General features: G+C 46.7%; 3 protein-coding genes across 5 annotated transcripts; 1 reads left to right on the forward strand and 2 right to left on the reverse strand.

Moving 5' to 3' along the window:
- Nucleotides 1-1,733: 1,733 nt before the first annotated feature.
- Nucleotides 1,734-21,958, forward strand: LOC120956632 (adenosylhomocysteinase-like 1). The gene is made up of 6 exons (XM_049608525.1): nucleotides 1,734-1,936; nucleotides 10,021-10,928; nucleotides 11,103-11,422; nucleotides 16,891-17,240; nucleotides 17,329-17,900; nucleotides 17,987-21,958. Exons 2-6 carry the CDS (start codon nucleotides 10,919-10,921, stop codon nucleotides 18,112-18,114), a joined length of 1,380 nt encoding a protein of 459 aa, XP_049464482.1. The 5' UTR covers nucleotides 1,734-1,936; nucleotides 10,021-10,918; the 3' UTR covers nucleotides 18,115-21,958.
- Nucleotides 21,724-26,795, reverse strand: LOC120956642 (uncharacterized protein C15orf61 homolog). Its single transcript, XM_040378288.2, has 3 exons — nucleotides 26,697-26,795; nucleotides 22,400-22,563; nucleotides 21,724-22,335 (listed from the first exon to the last, which is right to left on the reverse strand). Exons 2-3 carry the CDS (start codon nucleotides 22,535-22,537, stop codon nucleotides 22,015-22,017), a joined length of 459 nt encoding a protein of 152 aa, XP_040234222.1. The 5' UTR covers nucleotides 22,538-22,563; nucleotides 26,697-26,795; the 3' UTR covers nucleotides 21,724-22,014.
- Nucleotides 24,373-26,803, reverse strand: LOC120956624 (NADH-ubiquinone oxidoreductase 49 kDa subunit-like). 3 transcript variants are annotated; one of them, XM_040378253.2, is made up of 2 exons: nucleotides 26,697-26,803; nucleotides 24,373-26,185 (listed from the first exon to the last, which is right to left on the reverse strand). In XM_040378253.2, the coding sequence occupies exon 2, from the start codon at nucleotides 26,123-26,125 to the stop codon at nucleotides 24,713-24,715; it is 1,413 nt and encodes a 470-aa protein (XP_040234187.1). In that variant the 5' UTR covers nucleotides 26,126-26,185; nucleotides 26,697-26,803; the 3' UTR covers nucleotides 24,373-24,712. The 3 variants fall into 3 exon arrangements, with proteins under 3 accessions (XP_040234187.1, XP_049464481.1, XP_040234198.1); XM_049608524.1 differs by lacking the exon at nucleotides 26,697-26,803 and adding an exon at nucleotides 26,478-26,502; XM_040378264.2 differs by lacking the exon at nucleotides 26,697-26,803 and adding an exon at nucleotides 26,346-26,471.
- Between the last annotated feature and the right edge of the window lie 308 nt (nucleotides 26,804-27,111).

Genomic DNA, 27,111 nt, shown 5'->3' on the forward strand with positions numbered 1-27,111 from the left:
GGAAATCACGAGATTCGACTTACGCGGAAATTCGAGATACGCGGTATTTTGCGGCCGTTTTCGGTCCCCATTAACCGTGTATCTCGGGGACCGCCTGTATCTCATTTTACCCAATCAACCTACTCGTTCTATTGTTTAAAATCATAACAATATACAGCAATTATCCGCAGTACGCGATCCATCTTAATTTGACAGCTCCATGTGTTTTTTGCAAATATTTTTATTTTTTTAAATATTAAATACTCTTTTCGAATTTCCTTAACGTTCTTAATGCATTTTGCATTTAATTTGTTCAAAAGATACATGTTTTATAACAAAAAACTTTTATGCAAAACTCTGTGGCGATATACAGTCATTATCCGATATACGCTATCGTACGGGACCGAGCGCAATAGCCCAAATAGCCAGCTCGTACTTTATAGCTGATTTAGGGCTGTTTAACGAAAAATCGTTCCGATGTCGTACTTTGTGGCTGATTAAGAGATAGACGGTACTTTGCGGAACTATGGAGCTTTTTAACAGGCACATGGTACTCTTTGGAACTTTGCGGCTGATTAGCACTATGCGTAGGGTTCATGATGGAACTTGAAGGCTTGTTAAGAAAGGGTACTGAACTTGGTGGAACTTTATAGCTTTTTAATGCATGACATCGGTTCAAGGTGGCTCTTGTCAAAGTGTCAAAGACCAATAATTGACGCCGGCAATTATCTCATTGCTGCTGCACAAGTTAGATTCGTTAATTGAAGAATGAATATTGAGTGAAGTGATTGTGAATTATCAGTAAATTGTGTAAAATTTTGTGTAATTCATCAATACAAAGGATTTAAAAATATACACATGTGTTTAAACGAAAAAAATCTTGTTGTTTATTTCATCGATGACGCTTGCTTGAAATTAAAACACAAAGAAAAATAATCCCTGGCACCGTAGCTTAAGGAAGCTGCTTAGGCGATATTTAGAAGGACCACCTGGAACTTTGATGCTGTTTATCTACTGCAAAAGGCTTATTCAAGCAGCGATCTTTAGCATACCAAAATGAGCTGCTTAAGCAATTCTGGCTATTGGGGTTGAACGTTTCTCGTACCTTACACAGAACTAATCCCCCTAAACTAATCCAATTCCTGCCACAGATCTCGACAGATTTTACTGGCAGAAATGTTATTAAATCTATCTCAATACTGTAAAAAATCTTGAGCCTGTTCCGCTTGTGGAACTGGTTCCGGTTCAGTGTCAGTCCTGGAACTGATCTCAGTCGATTCCTTGAGCTGGCCCGTGCACATCACCAATTTCAGGAATAGGCACTCAGACACTTCTTCTTCTTCTATTTGGCGTAACGTCCTACGCGTACATGCCGGCGTGTATAGGCTTTCAAGACTTAATTCATTACCACGTAGTCGGATAGTCAATCCTTGCTACGGGGGGACGGTCCATTCTGGGCTTGAACCCATGACGGGCATGTTATTGAGTCGTTCGAGATGACGACTGTACCACGGGAGCGCCACTCAGACACTAATAGGATTATTCGAAGCTTGCAGTGTGGTGGAAAAGAAGCCTCTCAGTTCAAAATGTTTCAGAGTTGAAGAAAACCCCTGTGCCGAAGCAATCTCTATACACCTTTCGCACAACCCTCCAGGGCCCGCACCGCCGATCCGTGCCGGATCGATTATCCGGCCTGCCGCTGTCGCCTTTTTGGAGCGAGCACGGATAATCGCGCCGGCACGGTTGCGCTCGGCTGGAGAAATATGTGAATTTCGCTTCAGAAGCACCACACAGCCAAAGCATACAGCGGTGCAAAAATACAAACTGTTTTTGGTCGCACCGTACACGCCGTTGCAATTGTTCTGTGGCCTCGTCGCGTGAGATCGTCTGTCCTCCCGCCACCACCACCACCACCACCACCACCACCACCACCACCGCCCCCCGCCCTCGGCTGCAGGTGAGTGTTTTGGGCGATGTGGGCGACGTGGAATTGCTATTTCAACACAGGGCGCGAGCTGCCTGCGAGGACGCTTCTTCCGCGGGGCTCCGTAGAGGACACACGGAGGGGGCCAGAGTGCGAACATTCAACCGCAGCCCCCCCCCCCCCCCCCTTAACACACCGTGCCGGAACGTGAGTGTGTATGGGTGCTTGTGTTTGTGCACCGTGTCGTCTGCACATCTCCGTGGAGCATCAGGACGCGATCCGCGGTGTGGACCGATTTGTCCAAAGGGGCGGGAGAAGGGGGAGGTTTATTTTCGTTCGGTACCTGCTGTTCCAGCGGGTTTGTTGTTTGAGCAGTGCTGGAACGCAGGCTTTCCATTGTCCACTCACCCGTCATCCCCGGCCCGTGGCTGCCGTGGCTGCCAGTGTAAGTGTGACTTCGTTTGCTCTTGACCGTTTGTCCGCTGAAAGTACGTTTCCATTATTTTTGTTTTTAGATCGCCGCAGTGCGCTCTAGATGCAGCGATACAGACGTGGGCGGGAAGGGAGAAAGCGTCGCGAAAATTTCCCCACACAGCGCGTCTGTGGGGGGGGGGGGAGAGGGGCTGGATGTTGGGGGCCGCTGTTGCAGTATTTCTTAACATTTGTGTTGTTGCTTTAATTGCTATGTGGCCAATGTGGCTGTGTGTGTGTGTGTATGTGGAAAAAAGTCCCATCGATCCATTTGGTAGTCACGTTTCCGCGCTGGTGCTCTGGTGTGCCGTGCTTGCCATGCCAGACATTGCCACATTTCTCCAGCACAACAAAAAACGCGCACACACACACACACTCACACAGCTGCACACAAAAACAACAACAAAAGGCTGGAAAAACTGCGATGGAATTTCCATCGTCCAGCGGTTGGATTATCTCCACGCGCGCACCACCCCGAACGGTGGAACGAAGCCATAGAAAAAGGTGTGCATTAGGTGTGTGTGTGTGTTTTTTCACCTTCGGTTTGAAAGGTGCTTAAAGGGAAAGGAGAGGGTGCTTTTTTGTGTATGCGTTGCCCACCCAAACCTAAACCCAAACCATTTGAAATCGTGCCAAAATAGTGCCATTTGGAGCACCGCAGCCAAAGGGAAGCACAAGCATATCCATCTTCTGTGTGGTTGCAAACGTGTGTGTGTGTGGAGGTGCAAAATATGAGCCACAATTGTGTTTCCACAAAATCAGTGATGTGAAAGTGCATCCAGGTGCAGTTTTGGGTTGCAAAAATGTAGGTCAGGGGCAGTGTGTGCGCGTGTGTGCCCATTTGTGTGTGTGTGTGTGTGTGTTTGTTCCTGTTCGTCTTTCGATCACCATTAAAACGCACCCACACAGCTTCAGCATTCATTGCATTTTGTTGCATCCTAACCAGACCCCCACGCCCTCCCCAAAACCATCCTTCCAAGCATCAAAATGCACAGAAACGGTACGGAGTGCAGCGTGCGGGTGCGTTATGGGTTGCATAACAGCCATCATGTTTGCCCGAGTGGGCTGGAGAAAAAGAAGAAGAAGTAGAAAAACTAAACACACACACACACACACACACACACACACACACACACACAAATACGTTTTAGTTCCACGCAAGCCAACTGCTCCCTTCACCTTGTCGGCCTTCTTTTTTTGCTGTGAGGTGGAGATGGGACGCTGTTTTCTGTTTGTTTGCAAAACTCCTCCCCACATCCAGCAATAGAGCGCGTGTGGCCTTCGTCGTAGCGGCGCGATACGCGAGATAATTCAGCATATCGTTCAACATTCAATCACTCACACACGTGTTTTGCGGACGCGGGCCGTGTGAAGTCATCCATTGAAGCAATTTGTTTTGTGCAGCGGCGCATCGCGCGATAAAAAAAACTGTTTAAACACACACACACACACATGTGGATGGTGGTGCATACAAGCTGATGATATTTTTGGACTAGCCCCGAAAACCAAGCCTCCAATAGCCCCCCGATTCAATCAACCGGATTAAGGACCCAGCGTCTCGACGAGCTTCACCCCGATTCTACTATCAGCGGAGCGGCGGAAGAAGGGGGGAAGGGGACACACACTGAGCCACTTGTGGCACAACACAGCAAACTTGCACGTGACCCGCGCCATATCGGTTAAGCGCTGTACACCGTTTGTATCAGTGATGGGGAAAAAATGAAGTTTTCGTCGGAATCAGTTCCGGCTAGCTCCGAAGTTTTGCTGGAATCGATTCCGGAATCGGCGATGGAATCGGAATTGGCTCCGGAATTATTTTCGGAATCGGGATCGGTTTCGGCATCTCCATAAGAAAAGGTGTTTGGGTCCGTATTAGTGTTGGGTGAATCTGATTCAGATTCATGAATCTGATTTAATCTTTGGAATGATTCAATGAATCTGAATCTCGGTTCTTGAATATTCATGAATCTTCAAAGAATCTCGAAAGATTCGTAAATCTCGAAAGATTCGTAAATCTCGAAAGATTCATGTATTTCGGAAGATTCTTACATCTTGAAAAATTAACGTATCTCCAGGGATTGAAGAATCTCAAAGGATTCATAAATCTCAAAAAATCATTAAGCTTGAGCTTTTCAGTATTCTTCTTCTTGGCGTAACAACCTACGTGGCGATGCCAGCCTATACACAGGATTTCGAGACTTCTTGGAAAGTACCACACAGCCGGATATTTTGTTTTGCTACGGGGAGACGGTCCATGCGAGACCTGAACCCACATAGGGCAAGTTTTAAGTGGTATTGGACAAATTCAATGTTTTGGAAATCATACATCTCTAAAGATTCATGAACCCCTGGTGATATATAAATTTTAATGGATTTTCGAAGGCCATAGATTCAATACTTTGATATTCGTGAATCTTTGCAGATTCGAGAATCTTTAAAGATTCCTGAATCTTTGAAGGTTCTAAACTCTTTAGAGATGCATGTTTCTTTGAAAATTCGTGAATGTGAATTTGAAAATTTGACTCGAGATTCGAATCACTCATCACTGAAGATTCATATGAATGAATCTCACCGAATGATTCATGAAACCCAACACTAGTCCGTATATATAGTCGTGAAGAATCCAAATTTACTTGTATACGAGCCATTTTCATGGAGATTCCCGTATTTCCCTGAAAGAGACGAAAGAACTCCGTTGGAGCCAAAGCCTCTCAAAACTGTACAAACAACAAACAACATTGATTTCCAATCTGAAACTTCTTATTTCAATTAAAGAACTGATTCTCATTCCGCAGCTGATTCGAACTCTGGGGTCAATTCTGATTCCAACTCTGGGGTCAATTCTGATTCCGTTTCCGGAGCAAATTCCCAGATCATTTATGATTCCGGACCCAATTCTGATTCTGAAGTCGTGTCCGATTCCGCAGCCAAATCCGATTCCGGATTCGGAGTCGACTTCGGAATCGGTTCCGAAATTGATTCCGAACATGGAATCGGGTAGGTTCGATTCCGAGCTCCCACCACTAGCTTGTACAGCTGGTTGCTCGGCCCAGTTATTATTGATGCAGTTTTGAGCTTGTTTTTTCTTCTCTTTTCCAACAAGCTAACGAATAATGATGATGTTTTGCGTTAATCTGTTTGCTTTCTGTTTCGTTTTAGTAGTAATATTGCGAGGAAAAACAAGCAGCATCAGCAGCAGTCGGCAACCCTCCCGTGGGGTGTTAAATGGCGAGCGGCCCCCAAAAGGGGCTAATATCAATTAACAATTAATCGACCGCCACGTTGGAACCGGTCTACTGCCGGACGCCAAAGCGACCAGTGGCTATTTGTGCCGGTTCCAGTGCAATTGCCAAACCAAATTGCCAATGTTGGTTTTGCATACATTTTGTTTCTGTTTCGATGTAAATTCTAAGCAGCATTTCACACAAATTCTGATATCCGAGGATGGAATCAATGCTAGAAAATGACAGAGAATCCTCTCAAAGTGAGATCATTGGCTTCAATATTCGCTCTGAGACAAAAGGCCTTGGTTTGCTTTTTGCTACTTTTTTTTAATTTCTTGCAAATGTTAGTACAAATGTACCTTTTATTTCAATTTTCTCGTTTATTGGTGTCTCACACTACCACCTCGCCCACGAAGCGTCACCGCGTTTTACAATAACACATTTAATGATGATGGTTATGATTGTTTTTTTTCTTCTGGTTCGCCTCATCCAGCACCCATCATCATGCCGCCAATTCACGCCAGTGTTTTGCAATCGCTAGAATGGCTAGAACGGAACGGAGCCGTGGTGGGGACAAATGGCGCGTAAATCATTGTCAAGTGATCGGTGATGGTGACTTAATAGATTCGTGCCACATTTCTGTGCCCAGCGGCATCACTCCACTCCTCCACTGGCCGGACAGAGAAACCGAGGCCCGAGACCGGTCCGACGATTGAGCTGAAGTCGTATTAGTACTTTTTTTGTTTTTCAATTACCACCCGAACGCGTGATTGGATTGAATTGGGAGGGGGTGACTCGTTTTTATTACTTTTCCCCACCGAACACAGGGGGTGACACATTCTGCGCGTGGTGAGTGCGTGTGTTGCCACATGATAACGTTTTGCGGGGCTTTATTGCTTTGCCCCGTCGATGTCGCCGCCACCGCTTCCGGCGTTCTTCGTGTTCCGGTTCGTTCGTGGCGGCTTCTTTTTTTTTTTTTTGCTCGCTCGCTGTAAAGCTGTAGAAATAGACACCTGGGACTGTTGGCGGGTGTAAATTATATTGAAATTAACATCTCTTCAGAGGAGATGGAAAATGCGGCAAGCAGGCGAGTCGCGGGTAACGAGCTTTCCCCCCATCAGCGCACCGGTGTGAATAGAGCATTTGATTAGCGAATGTACTAACAGCTTTGACAAAGCAAGTGTGGGAAGCGGAACCGCTTCCAGCTGGCTGCCATTGGCCTTACCCCTTTTTGTCTAGGGTGTGTGTGTGTGTGTGTGTGGTTGTTTCGTTTTTCGTTTATTTTCATTTCAGAATAAGTGCGCCGAGTGTTGTTTCCGGCAGAAGAATCGATGAAACGTCGAGTCACAGTTCCCGCACATCTGGGTGTGCTTGCGCGTACATCACGTGCCTAGTTGCTTAGCGATCGTAATAAGATAGCAAGCTAGCGTCACCGGAGCCACTGCTGCTACGGACTGTTTTAATTTGCAGCATGGGAGACAAGCACAAAAAAACGAAACCCCCGCGAGAGACACATGATGGATCGATTTTTTTTTTTAGTTGCTTCCAACTTCCTTCCATTTGATGAGATGCAAAAATACTCTCATGCATAAAAAGAGAAGCGCAGAACCCAACTACAGCAACCCAGCGACATGACACCATTACGACCGTGGAGGGGCGCAAGGTTTCGGTGCAATCTTCCGTGCCACATCGCTTGGTGTGTGTGTGTGTGTGTGTGCCATTGCATAAATATTAGCCGAATGGCGCCTAGCCAACCGATCGGCTCGCACGTTCGCCAGCCAGTTCTCCAAAAAATTCCTCCCCGGCACGAACCGCACGGATGGCATGGGTTGTGCATGACGTCGGCCGAGCTAAGGTTTTTGCCATTTTCTCTCTCAACCCTTCTCGGCATGCGTTCTGCTATCGATTGACCAATGGCTGGGTGGTTTTGGCTGTTTGTTGTCATTTTAAAGGACGTTTTTATGTGCATATTGAACATCTTTATGGGGAATTATTGGGAGAGCGCGCAAGGGCGCAAACGTGACCGCGACGGTGCTGACGATCGCCTTTTTTGTGTTAATGTCGAAGTATGTGCGTGTAGGTGGTTTAATTAGTTTTTTTTTCGTTCTTTTTTTGCTTTGCCCATTCCCTGGCGCTTATCATTCGCGCAAACCGAGTGCCAGTATCTAGCAGGGTAGAATTTTGTTAAACTAAATACGTCGTAGCACAGCCAAGGGTGTGGAGCAAGCTGGAAGTGCTGGTGTAGAATTCTTATCTTCCGTCTGGGGGCATAAGGGGGGGGGGGATGGGAAATCATAAATTTTAATTAAACCTACCTCACCTCCCCCCACCTCCGGAACTACACACCTCGCGACATCAACGTGTCGACCATGCAAACCTTCGAACAGTGATGTCAAACTCGGTTCAAAATATCCTCGCGGGCCGCAGTTGGGTGGCGGTGGGATGGGAGTACTTTCAATCGGCAAAAATCATCAAGGGCTTATTCTTGGACCTAGAATCTTATTTACATTTTTTTCGTAGCTTTCAATAAACAGTACATGAAATTCGTGAATTTACTCATGCTTTACATCAATGGCGTGGCGGTCGTGCCTACTCGGAAATTTAATAATTCATATTCAATAACTTCAGATATCTGCTAACGTTTAGGCTACTTGGACAGTACTTTAAACCTCGTATATTGCCTCGTATACAGTACAAATGCTGCATTTTGACAACGGTAATGACCACTAACGATAAATCAAAATTTATCACTATATCGGCAAATATTGGATAGATTTGTGGTCATTTTGTTGAGCAAAAGGGACTACCAGCATAAAGTCGACCTCATACAGTTCTTACCTGTTTTGAGTGCTTGGTTTTCATGGCTTTTAAATGTATCGACCTGATTTTTGCAGAACCATATCTGAAAAGTATCCTCATCAATGAAGTGAAGAAAGTGGTATTCCAATACATGATTTCCGAACTTTCCGAACTCAATGTCGGAAAATGGGTGAAAATATTAATAGTCCGACTTAAGAGTGCTCTCAGGAAACAAGTACTAAAACACTTGCTACATGCCATCCTCGCGAATACCTTCCCGAACAAGTAATTAAGTGTAACTTACTTCACTCTTCGCTAATCAAACTATTAAAACTGAATGTTGAAACCTTCTACCTGAGTGGATACACTTTAATACACCCGTTTTTATTATCTTATAATTTACAATCTATTTCTGCTTAATTTAAATAACTGCCAAAGCTCTTCGCGGGTCGTATGTTTGACATGTCTGCCTTAGAATAATAAAGCAACGCGCCACGCTTGAATCTTGCGCGAGTTGTCGTTGCGACAGGGAGGGAAGGGTTGAAAGTAGTGGTGAGCGCTCTGGAGCAATCAAATCAATAGTTCCACCCAGAGTCGGAGTCATCCGGAATTACATCCGGAGTCATCCGGAATTACCTCCGGAGTCATCCGGAATTACCTCTGGAGTCGTCCAGAATTACCTTAGCCCAGTTTTTTTTTCCTCTTTGGCTTTGCGTGTGCACTTCACCAGACCTTTCTTTCTAAGAATAGCGGTTTGAGTCGACCGAAGCCAGCAGGAGTCAGAGTCGGAGATGAAATGCCTGACCACAAAAAACAGTGACTCCTACTCCAGAAGACTCCGGCCGACTCCAGACGACTCAGGACAACTCCGACCGACTCCAGACGACTCAGGATGACTGCGACCGACTCCAGACGATTCAGGACGACTCCGGATGACTGAACAACTCCGGATGACTGAACAACTCCGGAAGACTCCGGACGACTTTTGATAACTTAGGAACACCGGACGAAACCGACTCCGGATGACTCAGGACAACTCCGGGCGACTCCGGAGGACTCCAGACGACTCTGGAGGACTCCAGATGACTCCGATTTCAAACGGCTCCAGATAATACTAGGCGGTTCTACCTTCCGGAGTCGGCTCCGAAATTTCCTGAGTAGGATCGGAGTCGATTCCGGATTTTAACCAACTTAACCCATCACTAGTTGAAAAATGTCATATGATTGGTCCACGAGCTCTCTCGCGGTTGGGGGGAGGGGGCGTGGGGTGGCAGAAAAAAACAATGAATGCAGTTTGCAAGGTGTCCGCACCTGTGCGGGCAAGGGTTACATTGGGAAGGGAAGTAAGGCAAACACAAGGCGCAACCCCTTTCGGGCACTATTTTAATTGCGTTAGATAGTCCGGACAAAATATGTTTGTATGTGTGTGTGTTTGTCATAATTAAAAGAGCCAACATGTCTTAGCAGATACACGCCCGCGGGTTGGGAGCAACGCGTTTAAAGTGGGCAAAGGGATTTGGTTTCTTCGTTTATTACTTTCCTCGCCTACATCAGCCTCGAAACCCCATCAACGAAGAAATCAATTGATGACACACAACACTTATCTATTATTCTCCTTTTCAGATAGCCTGGCCAATTTACGCTGACTGGTGACGCGCGCCAGCGCACCCGCACGCCGAACGAAGTGCGACGACGCAGCCTTGGTGAAGCGACCAGTGTGTTTCGTGTTCTTTTTTTTGTTTTATTTTGTTTTGTTTGCCTCTTTATTTCGGACCACGATCGAGCCCGGAGGCCCACCACCACTGACGTAGTTTTTTTTTTTATTGAGCGCGTTTTACTATCTCAACGGAACGGTCGTGATCGTACGCGGTCCCAGCGAAAGAGGCGCCGTGCGCCAGTTCTTGCCGATCCACCGGAGCAGATAGAACGCTTTCTGCGTGCGCACACCAGACTGGAGAAGCTCGGTTATAGAGGGAAACTGTATTTATGCTATCGCGATACGCGCCATCGATTAGCAGTGTCGGTCGGGCAGTCGGCCAGTGCGGATCGTGCGACGCAGTAACGTTCGGGAAATACACGCGACACGCGCGGAATCGTCCATCAACCTAAACACTAAACGACAACACTAGAACAAACGAAACAAAAGGCCGTTTCATCTCAAACCGGAAGCCTACTGCGGTGTTGGAAGCGGCGTGTACTGTAGCGAGTGTTTTTGCGCGTTGTGTAACCGAATTTTCGCGGCGGCCAGGTGCGCGAAGGGTTTTTCTCTAAAAGCCCCAGCCATAGTTGTGGTGTGCCGCCTTATCTTACTTGCTGCACACATACTCACACACACAGACGTTCGTTCCGGTGGTATTGTAAAACACGTTCCCAAGTGGCCGGTGTGAGTGGGTGAAACTAAACCCCAGGCACTCTAGCCCGACCAGTGAGACTCCAGTCGCAGCCGCAGCAACTTGCCAGTCAACGAGCCAACCCTACCTACCAGTCCTACCAGCCAACGAAACCACTCTCGTCGTCCAAGATGAGCATGAGTAAGTGTCTGCCCGGCTGCAATCAACCCACAAACGCCATCCCAGGGCGTTTCATTCAAAAATGGCAAACTCGCGCACATGCACACACACACACGCATGTGACAGAACACACATGACCGCATCGATCGCTTGATTATTATCCTGTTTTACACGCATTCCCACCTTTCCCGCCAGGTTCGTACACCGAGAGCAGCTCGGAGGAGGACGACCTGTCGCCGCGCGACAAGGTGCAGCAAAACTCGAAGGGCTATGCGGACTTCTGCGTCCGCAACATCAAGCAGCACTCGTTCGGGCGGCACGAGATCGAGATCGCGGAGCAGGAGATGCCGGGCATCATGGCGCTGCGCAAGCAGGCGCTCGACGACAAACCGCTCAAGGGTGCGAACATCGTCGGCTGCACGCACGTGAACGCGCAGACCGCCGTCCTGATCGAGACGCTCATCTGTCTCGGTGCGAACGTGAGATGGGCGGCGTGCAACATCTACTCGACCCAGGTTAGTGCCACCTTGTTTTTTTTTTTTGCTGATAATAATTTGATTTTTCATTCACCATTTTGTCGGCCGCGCTTAGGCATTGATTCGGCGTACGGCGCCTCAGATGTTTTTATTTGGTGGCAGTATCGTTGGGTGTAGTGATGGGAAAAATGAAGGTTTTGTTGGAATCGATACCGGCTAGCCCCGGAGTTTTCTGAAATCGATTCCGGATAGGTAGGTCCGGAAACAGTTTCCAGAATCGACTCCGGGATTGGCTCCGGAATCGGCTCCGGTTTTGGCTCCGGAATCGGTTCCGGAATCGAAATCGGCTTCTGCATCGGAATTGACTCCGAAATCAGAATCGGAGTTCAAATCAACTCACGTTCACTACTGAGATGATCAGATGTGAGTATCAAACAATTGGTGGGTCAATCACATGCTTAGTGACATTTTGTTTACCACCCAACTCATTTGGTCACTCATTTGGTCCCAACATTTTCTGGCGGTGATAATCATGACATTCTTGGAATATACTTGGCGTGTTGTCCCAAGCAACAACAGAGCTCCGTCGCGTCAAACAGAGCGAGAAACCATGCTCATTTTGTTTCTTGGAACCACTCGAACGCACCGCATATCTTCCATAACCGACTGATAATGTCACGACCAAGTGACTGACCAAGAGTTGGTTGCACGCAATGCCACCAAGCATGCGATGGTCGCAACAATTGTTTGAGTGTCACGTCTGATCATCATCAACGTCTGACGAGCTCTACCGTCACGCTGATATTATTTGGTTTTAGTCGGAATTTTTCATGACTATGAGAATTGATCACAGTAAACAAAGTCATGACTTAGTGACTGATCAAGCGTTGGTCATAAAAATGTCACGAAGTATTTTGATGTGATCACATTTTTTGATGTGATCACATCAATCGTTTTGAGTATCACCTTTGATTATCACAAATGCTTGGACGCTGATATGGATTTTGTTTCAGTCAGATTTTTTTATGACATTGACAGTGACATTTTGCAGCTCTGATGCTAAGTATTGATAGCCGCAAAGAATCAAAAATTATTTGTAAACGATCCATTCTCATGGAGATTCTCGGACTGCTTCTGCTTCTCTTAGTGCAATTCAAGAACTGAATCCCATTCCGGAGCTATTTTCAATTCTGGAATCAATTCTGATTCCGTTGTCGGAGCAATTTGCGATTCTCAGTTCGATTTCGATTCTGGAGCCGATTCTGATTCCGGAGTCAACTTCGGATTCGACTGCAGAATCGGAATCGGCTCCAGAATCGATTCCGAACACGGATTTGAAATCGGATAGGTTTGCTTTTGAGCTCCCACCACTAGTTGGGTGGACCACAGTTTTTTTTTAATTTGATTTCATCAAGCCGTTGAGAAGAAGGAGAAAGAACGTCGTTTTTTGGTCAAATGCACCATACCCCAGCCTATTGCTATGTTCCCCCTATGTCGAGTGCTGTGTGTTTGTGTGCACTAATCACTCAACTACGTACTCTCTCCTTTTTTATGATCTAAGCCTGGTGTCGCTTGGTGCTGCTGGGCCCCGTTAGTGGATGTAGCAGGAGAAGCAGTGTGCTCACCACCACCTGCCCGCTGTGTAAGTTTGCTCTGCTTACACAACGAAACATGCAATCGATCATTGGGGCGCACTTGACGGGCTCTCTAGTACCTGCTGACCTGATGGCCGGAAATCGGGATGTTGCACCGCTCGCTTCTACCACTCGACGGGTGGTGCGTCCGTCCCGAACCTCGATTGCGTTAGTGATAAGTTTGTGTGTGCGGGTGAGGTGAGGGGTATGGTCAGTTTACTTTTAGATGTTCTTCACCTCCTATGGTGTCCCGCCCTCTAATTTACGACATTGTGCTGATGATGGCGATATAAAATGATGGGACCAAACAGATAGAGAGAGAGATACAGAAAGAGAGACAGAGGGTGTCTGTTTGGTGGACACAAAGGGAAGGGAGCTATTAGAAGCACCTTTGGAAGACGCCAGGTGAAGGTGAACAGAACTTCTCTCGCACTTTGCGTCGCGGTTATAGATAATGAATTGCCACCTCCCCTACCTACTGGCTAGAAGCATCTCCACCTCACTGGCCCGCCGAGGCATTTGCGTTTGTCCCCGTTTTGTTGCTTTTTTTTTTTCTTCTTTTTCGCTTGTTTGCTTCGCTTGTACATTCGAAGAAGAGTGTGCCCGACCCCACTATCTGTCGTGCCTGTCGCTTTATTGCTCAATTGCCGTCGTTCATGTGCATGTCGTCGGGGTTGCGTCTGAGTGACGCGCGTTGCTTTGCGCCTAGGGCGAGGTTGGGAAGGTTTATATCTTGCCTCGCAACCCCCGCCTGCTGCTGCAATTCCTCCAGCCCGTGTGTGCTAGTTCTCGTAGTAGTTCGACCGCGAGAGGGTTTTAAGATGCATCACGTGCGCCACCCTAAACCCGTTCGGGCAAATATTATCCCAACCCGCCAAGCTATGTTTGCTCAATCTCGGCGGCCTGCTACTGCTGCTGCTGTTGTCCAGATTTGCCTGAGTGTGTTGACAAGCGAGCATCAATTCAGTCGTTAAGGGAAATTCATCACACACACACACAGAAATACAATCTGGGACAATGTAATACTGCGCTCATCGCCGGTGTGTGCATCTAGAACGCGAGCACCGGCTAACAGCAAATGCTTTGCTTGTGGGACGGATTTTTGTTTTGCTCGTGAAAAGATAACGGTCGGGGTCGGTCCGCGTGTGTTTGAAGAGGATTTCAGCACCTCGCGCTGGTAGGCAGCTTTGGACTGCCATTTCGTTACAGCAAGCTCCTGTTAAGATGTTATGGACAAGGGAGGACATATGTGTGCAAAGAATGTGATGCCGCTGGAATGGTTGCACTAGTTATGCAATCGTACAAGGCTTTAACAACAAGGGAGGTTGTCACAATAGTTGTCAACACCATCGGAACGAATTGCTTGTGCAAATCTTGGAATGCAGTGTATTGATAGCAACGGTATAAAAATGATATTACAAGTAGTTTCTTAACAACGGTAGCGCAGCGAATGGGGAGTATGGGCAAAAGAGATATATTTTCCAGAGGTTCTCATAGTTGTGGGACCCTTCCTTGATTTTTTCAAATAGGTGGTGAATTTTATATGATGGAAATTGCACTCTATGACACTTTTTTTGGAAATCCTGTAAAGAATTACGCTTTGAAGGGACAGTCATCCTAAAGATACATTTCTTTCTGAAAGATACATGCAATATCAACGAACTGTCAAAATCCTCACGTTGATGAGAGACTAAACAGAGTTTTCCAAGGGAGATGTTTCGAATGCGCTCATCATTATTCACCACCTTCAAGATGTTTGTCAACAGCTGTCAATGGTGTGTTTGCATCATAATAAAACTTCAGTTCTTACACATGATTTTCAACACAGCACAAGATTCATAGATCTGTCAAACTCAATCCTTGTGTTTGAGACGTGTTGAATATCATGTGGAAGAACTGAAAAATGATTGTGATGCAATTACAACATTTGACAGCTGTTGAGACATTGGAAATTGACTCGTAACACTTGGCACGGGCACTATTATGTGATTATAGTGTTAGAGAAAAAGTGTCAAAATGTTGATGTTGTATGCTAATGCGTGTTAAAAAATCTCGTTTTGTTTTGTGTTTGAAATCTCTAACTTACTCAAAAAAATTGTCGAATATTTGCATTTCCCGACTCAAACGATCCTGACTCATGATCAGAGCTACGGGAAGTGCTTTATTTTGCGGGATTACCAGTAATATAATTGATTTGTACCACACTAATAGCAAGTAATTACATGAAAAAAGGAATAATTATCAATTACTAGAGTAAAAAGTGTGGAAATAATAATAAGCACAGGAAGTTTAGGAACATTATAGAACCGTTTTCATTCAAGAAAGATTTGTAAAAAGACTCTAACTATTGTCTATAATACGTGTACAACTTTCGTCCGTTTAGAGTGGGTTTGTTTGACAGGTTTCCGTTTGACCGGTAGGAGAGAGATAATTGCCCGGTATAGCTTAGAGCGATTTCACTGTATCCTTTCATCTAATGTTCACTTTCATTCAATCACTAACTAGATTTATTTGCTTAAAAGTATAACAGAAAATATAAAGCCCATATCAGATTAGAAACAGCCTTACTGAAAGGCTTATGCCCACGGTGATTGGTCTTACGAGTTAACAATGAGGAAGGCTCAAATCGAATATGTCATCCGAGGAAGAATGCAATAATTTGAATAATTAATTTAGTTACTGTTAAAAAACGAAATATTATATAGCAAAAACATACTATTAACGATGTAATACAATTGCGTTTGCACTATTTTTTAGCATGTTTGTTCATCGACTAAGAATTCCTGGAACAAACATTATCTGAATTTGTTGGACAGGAACATTTCTGTTGCTAGTTTCTGTACACATCTGCAAGATCTATGATCTAGTGCTGTGAATCTATAAATGCAACTATACACGGACACCAAACAACTAATGTTGGGTTTAATGAATCTTGTGGTGAGATTCATTCATATGAATCTCTAGCGATGAGTTATATGAATCTAGAATCAAATATCCAAAGATCCATGAATATTTAAAGATTCGAGAATCTACAAGGATTCATGATTATCTAAAGATTAATGGATCTCCAAAAGGATTCATTAAACCAAAAGATTCATAAATCCATTAAGATTTATAAATCTCCAGAGATTCATTAATCTATATTCATGATTATCTAAAGATTAATGGATCTCCAAAAGGATTCATCAAACCAAAAGATTCATGAATCCATTAAGATTTATAAATCTCCAGTGATTCATTAATCTACAGGGATGTATGATTTTCAAAATATTGAAATTGCGCGATCCCATGGTACATTGGTTAACTCGCACGACCTAACAACATGCCCGTCGAGGCCTCGCATACATCATATCTCTATCTGTAGCAAAACAAACTATCCGGGTGCGTGATACTTTCCAAGCAGTCTCGAAAGACTGTATAGGTTGGTATGACCACGTATGTATGACCGTGCTACACCAAGAAGAACTAGAAGAAGAAGAAGAAGAAGCTCAAGTTCTGGAGCTGAATCTTTGGAGATTCATGAACCCCTAGAAATTCCTTAAATCTTAGAGATTTGTGAACCTTTGCTCAAGAGATTCAGATTCTTTGAATTACTTCAAAGATTCATTCAGATTCATGAATCAGATTTAGTCAATACTAGTCCGAACACATGTTAGCCATTATGCTAAACGTTTGGATTATTCGTAAATTATTATTATTATTATTTATTAGTTAATCTTCAAATTATAATAATTATAATAATTATCTCTACCGCACATTCCCTTTCTAGGGCACGGAGGGCTTTCGCGTATCAACGTAGATACGACACAAAATAATCCCCCTTGACCACACATCTAACATATGCATATTATCCTTCCCCTCCTCCATCGACAGAATGAAGTAGCGGCCGCACTGGCCGAGAGCGGCGTGCCGATCTTTGCCTGGCGCGGCGAGATCGAGGAAGACTTCTGGTGGTGCATCGACAAGTGCGTGCACGCGGAAAACTGGCAGCCGAACATGATCCTGGACGATGGGGGCGACGCGACGCACCTGATGCTGAAGAAGTACCCGGTCATGTTCAAGATGATCAAGGGCATCGTGGACGAGAGCGTGACGGGCGTGCACCGGCTGTACCAGCTGTCCAAGACGAGCAAGCTGACCGTGCCGGCGATGAACGTGAAGGACGCGATCACCAAGACCAAGTTCGACAGCCTGTACAGCTGCAAGGAGTCGGTTATCGACAGGTAAGTGGGGGTGGGTTGCTTACGTTTCATAGTTCGCGTTGTTCAAACGTTTCCGGGATTTTTTTTTCTTCTCCTATGCGTGCAACAGCCTGAAGCGCGCCACGGACATCATGATCGGCGGCAAGCAGATTGTGCTGTGCGGGTACGGCGAGGTCGGCAAGGGCTGCGCCCAGGCCCTGAAGGGGCTCGGCTGCATCGTCTACGTGACCGAGATCGATCCGATCTGTGCGCTGCAGGCGTGTATGGATGGGTTCCGTGTGGTCAAGCTGAACGAGGTGATCCGCACGGTGGACGTGGTGATTACCTGCACCGGCAACAAGAACGTGGTGACGCGCGAGCACATGGACAAGATGAAGAACGGCTGCATCGTGTGCAACATGGGCCACTCGAACACCGAGATCGACGTGAACAGCCTGCGCACGTCCGAGCTGCAGTGGGAGAAGATGCGCTCGCAGGTCGACCACATCATCTGGCCCGGGCCGGACGGCAAGCGCATCATCCTGCTGGCCGAGGGCCGGCTGGTGAACCTGTCCTGTTCGAGCATCTCGTCGTTCGTGGCGTCGATCTCGGCCACCACGCAGGCGCTCGCGCTGATCGAGCTGTTCAATGCGCCGCCCGGCCGCTACAAGGCGGACGTCTATCTGCTGCCGAAGAAGATGGGTAAGCGCGGGCACTGCTTCGTATGCTCTTCGTTTTTTTTTGTATACTCACTCCATACCATTGATTGCTCGGTTACTCTCCCACAGACGAGTACGTCGCCAGCCTGCATCTGCAGACGCTCGATGCGCATCTGACGGAATTGACCGACGAGCAGGCCCGGTACATGGGCCTCAACAAGGCCGGCCCGTTCAAGCCGAACTACTACAGGTATTAGTATAGCAGGTGCGCTTCGTTTCCGGTCGGGCCGCGCCGCCGCACGCACGACGCCACACGCTGCCGTGCCGCGAGTTAGCACCGCTCGGACGCGCACACCTTTATTAGCAAGCATAGCGAATTTATGAACTGCAATCACATCACTTCGACGAACCGAGCTGTGTGTGTGTGTGTGGGTGTGTGGAGCTGGTGGATGTCACCCCAAATTACTAGTTACAGCAGACAGAAGAAAAAAACCCAAATTCGAGGAGTGAGAAAGAAGCAGAACCACTTTCGAGGTGTGTGTGTGTATGTGTGTATGTACTTTACTTTTACTTATTTTTATAGAGACTTTGAGGTCTAGCTCATTCGCCTCTTATGTGTGGGAAGCCTGCATCACGAACCACTTTTCGACCGGAAGAACCTTTTGAAACACCCACGCACACACACACACACTGTTTAGCATTTAGACGATAGATTAGAAATGATAAAACAATGCAAAGGAAGATGCGGTAAGGAAGAAGCGATGTTCTATTTTGGCATTGTCTTGAGCAATTCGCTTCATTTGCATGAGCGTCATCGTACTAGTTCTTTCATTTAGATCAACGGTTTTCAGACTTTTTACCTTTTTTCACTTTTACCTTTCATACAAACACCTGGATTGTTAGCTTGCTTCTATCTGTCAAACGCCCTGAAGATTTGGGAGGAACGTGTTTTTTACGTCTAATGTTTTTACAGGGTTTTCCAGGTGTTCTCTTAGTTGTCGGACACTTCCTTGACTCTTTCTTATTGGAAGTGAACTTCATAGGTTGGAAATTGGTTTCTATGGCACGGTTTATGACAGGTTTCTTGGAAATTCCTATTGGATGTGTCCAACAAGGATGTATAGAGTTCAATTCACGTTACGTTAAGTTCATTTCACGTATGAAAGAGTCAATAAAGTGTCCCACAGCTGGAAGGCCCTATAACGCAAAACAAAAATTTGGTCATAAGTGGGTTAATAGGATTTTTTTAAAATTCTTCGTACGAAGAACGCATGTCATTTTGGATGCCTCATCTATTGTCTTAAGATGGTCTTATGATGGTTTCTTAAGTTGGCAAAGCCATTTTTTTTCAAGCACAGGGTTTTGACAGCAAAATCATGTAGCAGCTTGACAAGCTTTTTTTAATAATTTTTTTTTTTATTATTTAATATGGAGCTTTTGCAGTGCAATTTTTAGTTCGAACAACCTGCTACAATGTACAGCTTGTGTTGATTATTGGATGAATATTCGTTTTTCGAATTTTACTTTTTTTAGCTACGAATAATCTAGTCATTGACCCATCGCATTTTACGTAATTTCATCAAAAATTCTAAAAAAAATGAAAACCGCTGATTTAGATGATGAACTGGCCGTTAGCCGCAGTTCGTTCGTTCATTTCAATTGATGATATATTTATGGTTTCATATCGCAATTGCAATATTATTTGTTTACTAAACCATGAACATTATTTGGCAGACCAGGAACGTTCTTTATTACGACGGGTAGGACGGCTTCTTTTTGTGAGTAACTCAGTGCATTATAATTTGTTAAGAACCGATGAACGTTGATTAGACGATCTTTATTTCGAATGCACTGACCGTACGGTTCTGGTTCTTTAGACACACACCTCTAATTTGCTGTCGAGCATGGAGCTCCTCAAGCACGTGCGGGTATTATGACTGCTTGTAAATCGGGATTAATAGAAACAGAACGGTAGACTTGCTCTTCCTTTGCTATGTATAAAAAAGTGAGAAAAAGAGTTAAAAAACGATAAATATATATATTTAAAAAAAACGAATTTCTTCCGCCGCTTTTACACTCACACACACACCCGCAGCAGCAGAACTCTGTATCCTGTAGAAGAGCGTAAGTGTGCAATCTGGTTAAAAAAATTCTTGTTAAAAGCGATGCAAAAGAGACGGACAGAGGGAAAGACACGTGGTGGAGAAGAAAAAAAAATCCAAAAACTATAACTATAGCAATTAAAACACACGCAAACACACGAAGAAAAGTGGCGATGGGGTGTCCCGGTGGGTGTATGTGTGTTGTTTGTGCGCGATATTCGCAACAAAAAAATAATCGATCGGTCGGTTTGGTTTTTTGCTTTACCATTCGCAACCGCTCGATTGGGACGCGTGGCGTCGCTCACGTGGCTTTTTCTTCGCAACTGGAAAATTAATTGTCAATTAACAGAACAACCCCCCTCCCCACCCCCCTCGGAATCGAACGAAGAACAAGCAAGCAAGGGAAAGCGCAATCCAATGCGACGAGAATGGGAAATAATGTGAATTAGAAAAAAATGTCTGCGCCAAAGCTGAAGATTGCAACACCTTCAGTGCTTTTGTTTCAGGATGTGCTTAAGAGAAGTGTTATCCAGTAACAGCCAAGCTAAGGATTGCATTTGGTTCGTTCGGGCAGAGTATTTCCGTTTCGTTTCTTGGGCGCGCGCCACATAACTAACTGATTTTTCCCCCATTTTGATGAGCAGAGGCTCAGTTCCCCTCCTTCACAAGCCAGAAGAAAATGTTTGTAAAAAACAAAAAAAACTATCTATTGCTCTTATGTGTACAGCAGGTAAATAGGCGAACGAAAAAAAAAACGAGGCGAAGCGTACGAACGGAAAAGAAAATTGCTCTTGAAATGGAGAAACAAAAAAAAAAAACAAAAACAAACATTTTGGGTCGATGGAGATCGGTTGTAGGAAACCCACTTATGAAGTTAGTAGTTGTGTAGTATGTAACGTTTACAACTTCCCCCCATACCCCCCTCTTTACACGTGCTCAGCCACGGTCGATGGGAGATATAGAAGAAAAAAAAACACGAATGAATCGTATGGAACAATTATTAGTCGCGGAACAAACGCGAAAAACCGGTCGGGATGGATGGAAAGGTGAAACTATTAGGCGGTTTATGTGGCAAACTGTTACAAACGGGCTATTTTGGGGGTATACATACATACATACACACACACCCAGACACGCATAGATACTTAGAGACGCAGGGCGAGAAGTGCACGCTTTTCTAAATCTTTTTCGTTCCAAAAAAAAAACAAAAAACAAAAAACGAAATATCCACTCTTGGTGCAGGATTTCGCTTTCACAACCGGTATTATTATAATTTTAAAGTAGAGCATAGCGTTTAATGGTGTTTCGTTTTCTGCTGCTCCGCTTTGTTTAAAAGGGAGTGAACCCACACACACACACACACAGAGACATTTAAAAGCGAGGAACAGAATAGAGTGTTTTAATAATTTGTGTTTGGCACAGCTAGCGCGCACCGCAAGTTTAATGTGTATTGTTGCTGCTGGGAAACAACCCCCCCCCCTCCCACCCTGACCGATCTCTTTATCCCGCATCCCTGTGCACTTGTTTAGAGTAGAAACGAATTTCTATCACCTCTCTATATCCCTCTCTCTTTCTCCCTTCCATATTTTCCTGTAAGGATATATTCCTTGGAAAAAAGCTCCTCAAACCGTTTTCCTGACGGGTGGATGGGTTGAAATATGCCAACAGTAGTAGTGCAACCCTCTGTAGAACGCTTCGGTTAATTAGAGGTGGGTTTTGCTGTTTTTTCCCCGTTGCCTTTCTTCCGTATTTTTTGTCCTTTGCAAAAAAAACGCGTTATCACCGTGTTGTGAAATACTATCCATTTGTGTGAGGGTGCGAGGCGTGTGCGTAGAAAACGAAACCAATTAAAAACAAAAAAAAACAAAAAGAACAAACTCTATAAAAACCAAGTTATGTATTTTAGTTCTGCCGCAGACCACACACAACGCAACAAACCACAAATAAAGTGAAGCGAAAGAACAAACAAACAAACAAAAAACGTATGCAAAACTGAAAATTTGGTAGTCAATTTATTTAGCCACTAGCGCATCACGTCCTATCGCCGCGCCCCATTCAGTACAGGGAGCCCTTGTCTTCCGCGTACAGGAAGTAGATCGGTACCGGGGGGCGCCCGTCGCCGAGCTGCACCAGCTCGACGTGGCGGATCAGAAAGACGGCCGCCAGGCCGTAGAACAGCTGCGGCAGCCCCAGGTTGGCCACCTTGATGCAGCGAAAGAACCGATCGTCCAGCGTCAGGTCCTGCCAGGGGCGGCGCGTGCAGTGGTACTTCATGTACGGGTAGCAGCCGGTGCGCAGGATGTGATAGTTGGCCCCGGTGTCGAGCGTCCAGTTGAAGTGCGACCGGCCGAACTGATCGTTCCGCACGTCGCTGTGCTGTTGTGGAAGGCGGGAGAGTGCGGTGAGCATAGGAAATAGATTGAAAAAGGGCGCTTGCTACCTTGATGAAGTACGACGTCCAGGGCGGTTCGTTGCACTGCTTCAGGTAGGCCGTCAGCACCTCGGACACCTTCGGCTTGGTGGCGGCGGCGCCGCCGGTCGCGCTGTGAAGGGTCCGCTTGACGAGTAGCAGCAGCATCGCCGGTGGATGGAAATGTGCTTCTCCTGCAAGAACAGTGTAAGCGGTGAGAACTGGTGTTCGGTAAATCAGGTTCAGATGCATGAATCTGAATGAATCTTTGAAGTGATGCAATGCATCTGAATCTCGGTTTGACAGATTCACAAATCTCAAAGATTCATTAATCTCGAATGATTCATGGATCTCAAAAGATGTATATATCTCGAGAGATTCACGAATCTCAGGATGCTTAAAGCTTCAAAGATTCATAAAGCTTGAGCTTCTTCTTATTCTTCTTGTTGGCATAACAACCTACGTGACCATGCCAGCCTATACACAGGCTTTCGAGACTGCTTGGAAAGTATCACGCAACCGGATAGTTTGTTTTGCTACAGGGAGATATGGTGTATGCGAGGCCTCGACGGGCATGTTGTTGGGTCGTGCGAGTTAACCAATGTACCATGGGATCGCGCAATTTCAATATTTTGAAAATCATACATTCCTATAGATTCATGAATCCCTGGAGATTTTTAAATCTGTATGGATTTATAAATCCTGTGGCTTCATGAATCAAGGTAAATAGGCTGGATTGCTTGAACTTTCGAGTCATCACAGTGCTTAATGCCGCCTGTCAAAGTACTGTCCCAGATCCTGTTCTGCAGACTTTCGCCCCTTGTTACAAATTTTGCCGGCAGCTACCAAGCTGGGTTTGTTGGAGGCAAATCCACCACCGACCGAAATTATTACTCTACGGCAGATCATCCCGAAGTGCCGACAGCGCCAGATCCCTGTTCATTGACTTCAAGGCGGCCTATGACACCATAGACCGGAATGAGCTATGGAACATCATGCAACGGTACCATTGCTCTAGGAAGTTGATCCGGCTCTTAGAGGTAGGGGTGAATGCGATGTAGTGTAAGGTGAGTATCGAACTTGACGTCGGAATCGTTCGAATCTCACAGGGGTCTGAGGCATTGGTGACGGACTCTTCTGTCTGCTCTTCAACATCGCCCTGGAAGGTGTCATTCGAAGCGTGGGGCATAGACAACGATATCCATGACACGATCCTCTACCGGTCTCTCCAATTTCTTGGTTTCGCGGATGACATCGACATCATCGGGAGGACAACAGCGAAAGTGTGTGTGGCGACTCAAACGCGAAGCAGCAAGAATTGGATTGAAAGTCAGTGTGACGAAGACGAAGTACCTGCTTGCCTGAGACTCAGACCATCTGGGAAGCAGTGTATTAGTTGACGGCGACAATCTCGAGCTAGTAAAGGAGATAAATGTGAGATATATCGCCCGGAGGTCCTCTATGGACACGAGCCCTGGACTATCCGAGCGGAGAATGCAAACGCTCTGAGCGTGTTTGAGCGACGCATCCTTCGGACTATCTTTGGCGGTGTGCTCGAGTAAGTAGTTTGGAGGAGAAGGCATGCTGAAGCAAGACCTGTCTGAGATCGGGTGTCTATGTGGATGGCAAGTAGGTGCTGCAGCCAGGAACCGAGCATCCTGGAGAAGGATTGTTGACCGGGTCATGTCACACCGACGTGCTCTACCGTGAGCAGGCCAACAAGAGATAGAAAGAGAGAGAGAGGCTTCATAAATCCTTGGAGATCCCTTTTATCTTTAGAGATTCTTGAATCCTTGTATATTCTTCAATCTTCAGAGATTCATGAGTCTTTAGAGATTTTTGAATCTATGGAGATTCGAATTACTCATCCCTGAAGATTGATATGAATGAATATCAAAGATTCATGTTACCCAACTTGCTATTGGGAACGCGGTGATTACCGCTTTTGACAGCTACGGACACGGTAGTGGACGGAATGGGGAATAAAAGCACACACAGTAGGGTGATTTTAAGGCTTTTTAATTATTTATTCTCCTTTTACAGTAATAACTCGTGGGTTTACAGCACCAAACAGGGGGCGTGGTATGTTTGTGTGGATATCATCGAGAGTGTGTGTGTGTGTTTTTGCTTTGTGTTCGTTATCCTCCTACTTCCACTCCCCGTGTTTGCCCCAATCAATTGGGTGTTTGTAGGTGCGTCGCAGGTTTTTTTTTGCGTTTTCGCATTCCCGCATTGCAAGGGTCGATTGAATCAAAATTGTATGCTCTAGAGATAACAACGGAACAAAACAAAAAAAGAAACGGGATACATTTCTCCTTTCCTACACGCTAAGGCCGCTGCGGCTTAGCGATCGATCTCGCCGAACACGACGTCCAGCGTGCCGATGATGGCGACCACGTCCGCGAGCATGTGGTGGCGGCCGATCTTGTCGAGCGCGGCCAGATGGGCGAACCCGGGCGCCTTGATCTTGCACCGGTACGGCCGGCTCGAGCCGTCCGACACGACGTACAGCCCGAACTCGCCCTTCGGCGCCTCGACCGCGGTGTAGGTGGCGCCCGGCGGCACCTGGTATCCCTGCGTGAACAGCTTGAAGTGGTGGATCAGCGCCTCCATCGAGTGCTTCATCTCGCCGCGGGACGGCGGCGTCAGCTTCGCGTCGTCCGTCTTGATCTCGCCCGCCGGCATCTGGTTCAGACACTGGTCGATGATGCGGAGCGACTGGCGCATCTCCTCCACTCGGCACAGGTAGCGATCGTAGCAGTCGCCCTTGGTGCCGATCGGCACGTCGAACTCGACCAGATCGTACGCGTCGTACGGTTGCGATTTGCGCAGGTCCCACTTGATGCCGGAACCGCGCAGCATCACGCCGCTGAAGCCGTAGTTCAGTGCGTCCTCGGCCGACACCACGCCGATGTCGACGGTACGCTGCACCCAGATGCGATTGGTCGTCAGCACGTCCTCCACCTCGTCCAGCCGCTCGCCGAACTTGGACGCAAACTCGTAGATGTCGTCCAGCAGCCCGAGCGGCAGGTCCTGCGATACGCCGCCCGGCCGGATGTAGGCGGCGTGCATGCGCGCCCCCGACACGCGCTCGTAAAACTCCATCATCTTCTCGCGCTCCTCGAACAGCCAGAAGAAGGGCGTGAGGGCGCCGACGTCCAGCGCGTGCGTACCGACCGCCATGATGTGGTTCAGGATGCGCGTGATCTCCGCGAACAGCACGCGGATGTACTTGGCCCGCAGCGGGATGTCGATGTTGAGCAGCTTCTCGACCGCGAGCGAGTAGCACTGCTCGTTGCACATCATCGACACGTAGTCGAGCCGGTCGAAGTACGGCAGCGCCTGCGTGTACGTCTTGTACTCGATCAGCTTCTCGGTGCCGCGGTGCAGCAGCCCGATGTGCGGATCCGCCCGCATCACCGTCTCGCCGTCCAGCTCGAGCACCAGCCGCAGTACGCCGTGGGCGGCTGGGTGCTGCGGTCCAAAGTTGAGGCTCAGGTTGCGCACCGTCTTCTCAACCGGCGCAATCTTGCTGTTCCACGGCGGCAGCTTCCAGCGGGACGTCACCTCGTCCGGGTACATGACCGGCCCCTTGAACTGGTCGATGAACTGCTCGTCCGGGAACCACTTGCCGGCGGACCGGGCCGGCTGCTGCCCGTTACATAAAGCGGCGACATTTTTCAGCAGCCCGCCGCCGGTTACATAAACGTTCGCGGCGGTGCGCTTCGCCACCGTGTTCAGCACGCTGAATGCCATCCTGCCCCCTTATGGCCCTGGTGGTGGTGGGATGTTGCTCTCTTTGCTTTTCCGGTCGAGCTAAAAGATGGCGGGGAGCAAAAAGGATAGGGGTGGAGGAGAAAAACAGAGATTTCTTTTAAAACAATCAATAACACCGTACGAGTGGGAGGGGGGATATGAGCACTCAGGGGGAGGTATGTCGTAGAGCACCGATGCAGGGAAGACAGTTCGTTCGCACCTTTCGGGAAGTGTTTTGCTTCTTCTTTTCTGCACACGGACACGATTTGTGTTGGAGTGTGTGTATGTGTATGCTGTTTGTGCACTTTTCACTTGCTTTTTTGACAGAAATTATTACTCAAGATTAACTCACACACTCGCTCGCCTTCTCTCTTTCTCTCTCACTCTCTCTATCGCACGCAAGCACTGCAATGACAGGAAAAGTTCCTCGCACAATGAAAACACCGCGAACAATTGCACGAAACAGAAACTGCGGCACCGTTTAGCTTCTGTTTTCGTTTCTTCGCAAAACCGATCGAACGTTGGAAAAACAAAGGAAAGGACGGGACGGGGGAAAAGGAGGGAAGCTTACCCTAACGATTTCCGGACCGACTGCAGAACGGCGAAGGGTTGGTGTTTTTCTGGCTAGCTTGTGGGAAAATTTCCTGCACAACAATACGCAATCGGGGCAGCGGTTTTGACAGCCTTTGACAGCTGTCAGTGCTGGAGCCGCTTGTGTCCCGTTCACATAGCCCGGACAGAACACACATTTTTGAACACTTTGTAGGTGTATTTTTGTTTGTACTGCTTTGCTCAGTGTATTTTGTGAAATGTTGTGACAAATGTGCAAAAGAAACAGATAACATCCAAAAAGCATAAACATAAGGCTCAGACCCCTACGTTACATTGGATAAGCGTTACATGCCTTAAAATATTCCCAAGCAACATTTTTATGTTGGTCCACTTGACCGACCAATGTGTCAAAAAATATTTTGAACTGCGATTTT

Source organism: Anopheles coluzzii, chromosome X (assembly GCF_943734685.1).
Source record: "Anopheles coluzzii chromosome X, AcolN3, whole genome shotgun sequence".
Taxonomy (NCBI): Eukaryota; Metazoa; Arthropoda; class Insecta; order Diptera; family Culicidae; genus Anopheles; species Anopheles coluzzii.

What these genes read in the sequence shown, in the direction of transcription:
- LOC120956632 (XM_049608525.1), top strand. An exon ending in GCAACATCTACTCGACCCAG is followed by an intron (nt 11,423 to 16,890) that starts GTTAGTGCCACC and finishes CTCCATCGACAG; the next exon opens with AATGAAGTAGCGGCCGCACT. An exon ending in AAGGAGTCGGTTATCGACAG is followed by an intron (nt 17,241 to 17,328) that starts GTAAGTGGGGGT and finishes TGCGTGCAACAG; the next exon opens with CCTGAAGCGCGCCACGGACA.
- LOC120956624 (XM_040378253.2), bottom strand. Translation starts at nt 26,125, where the DNA reads ATGGCATTCAGCGTGCTGAACACGGTGGCGAAGCGCACCGCCGCGAAC.
- LOC120956642 (XM_040378288.2), bottom strand. Translation starts at nt 22,537, where the DNA reads ATGCTGCTGCTACTCGTCAAGCGGACCCTTCACAGCGCGACCGGCGGC. An exon ending in GGACGTCGTACTTCATCAAG is followed by an intron (nt 22,336 to 22,399) that starts GTAGCAAGCGCC and finishes CTTCCACAACAG; the next exon opens with CACAGCGACGTGCGGAACGA.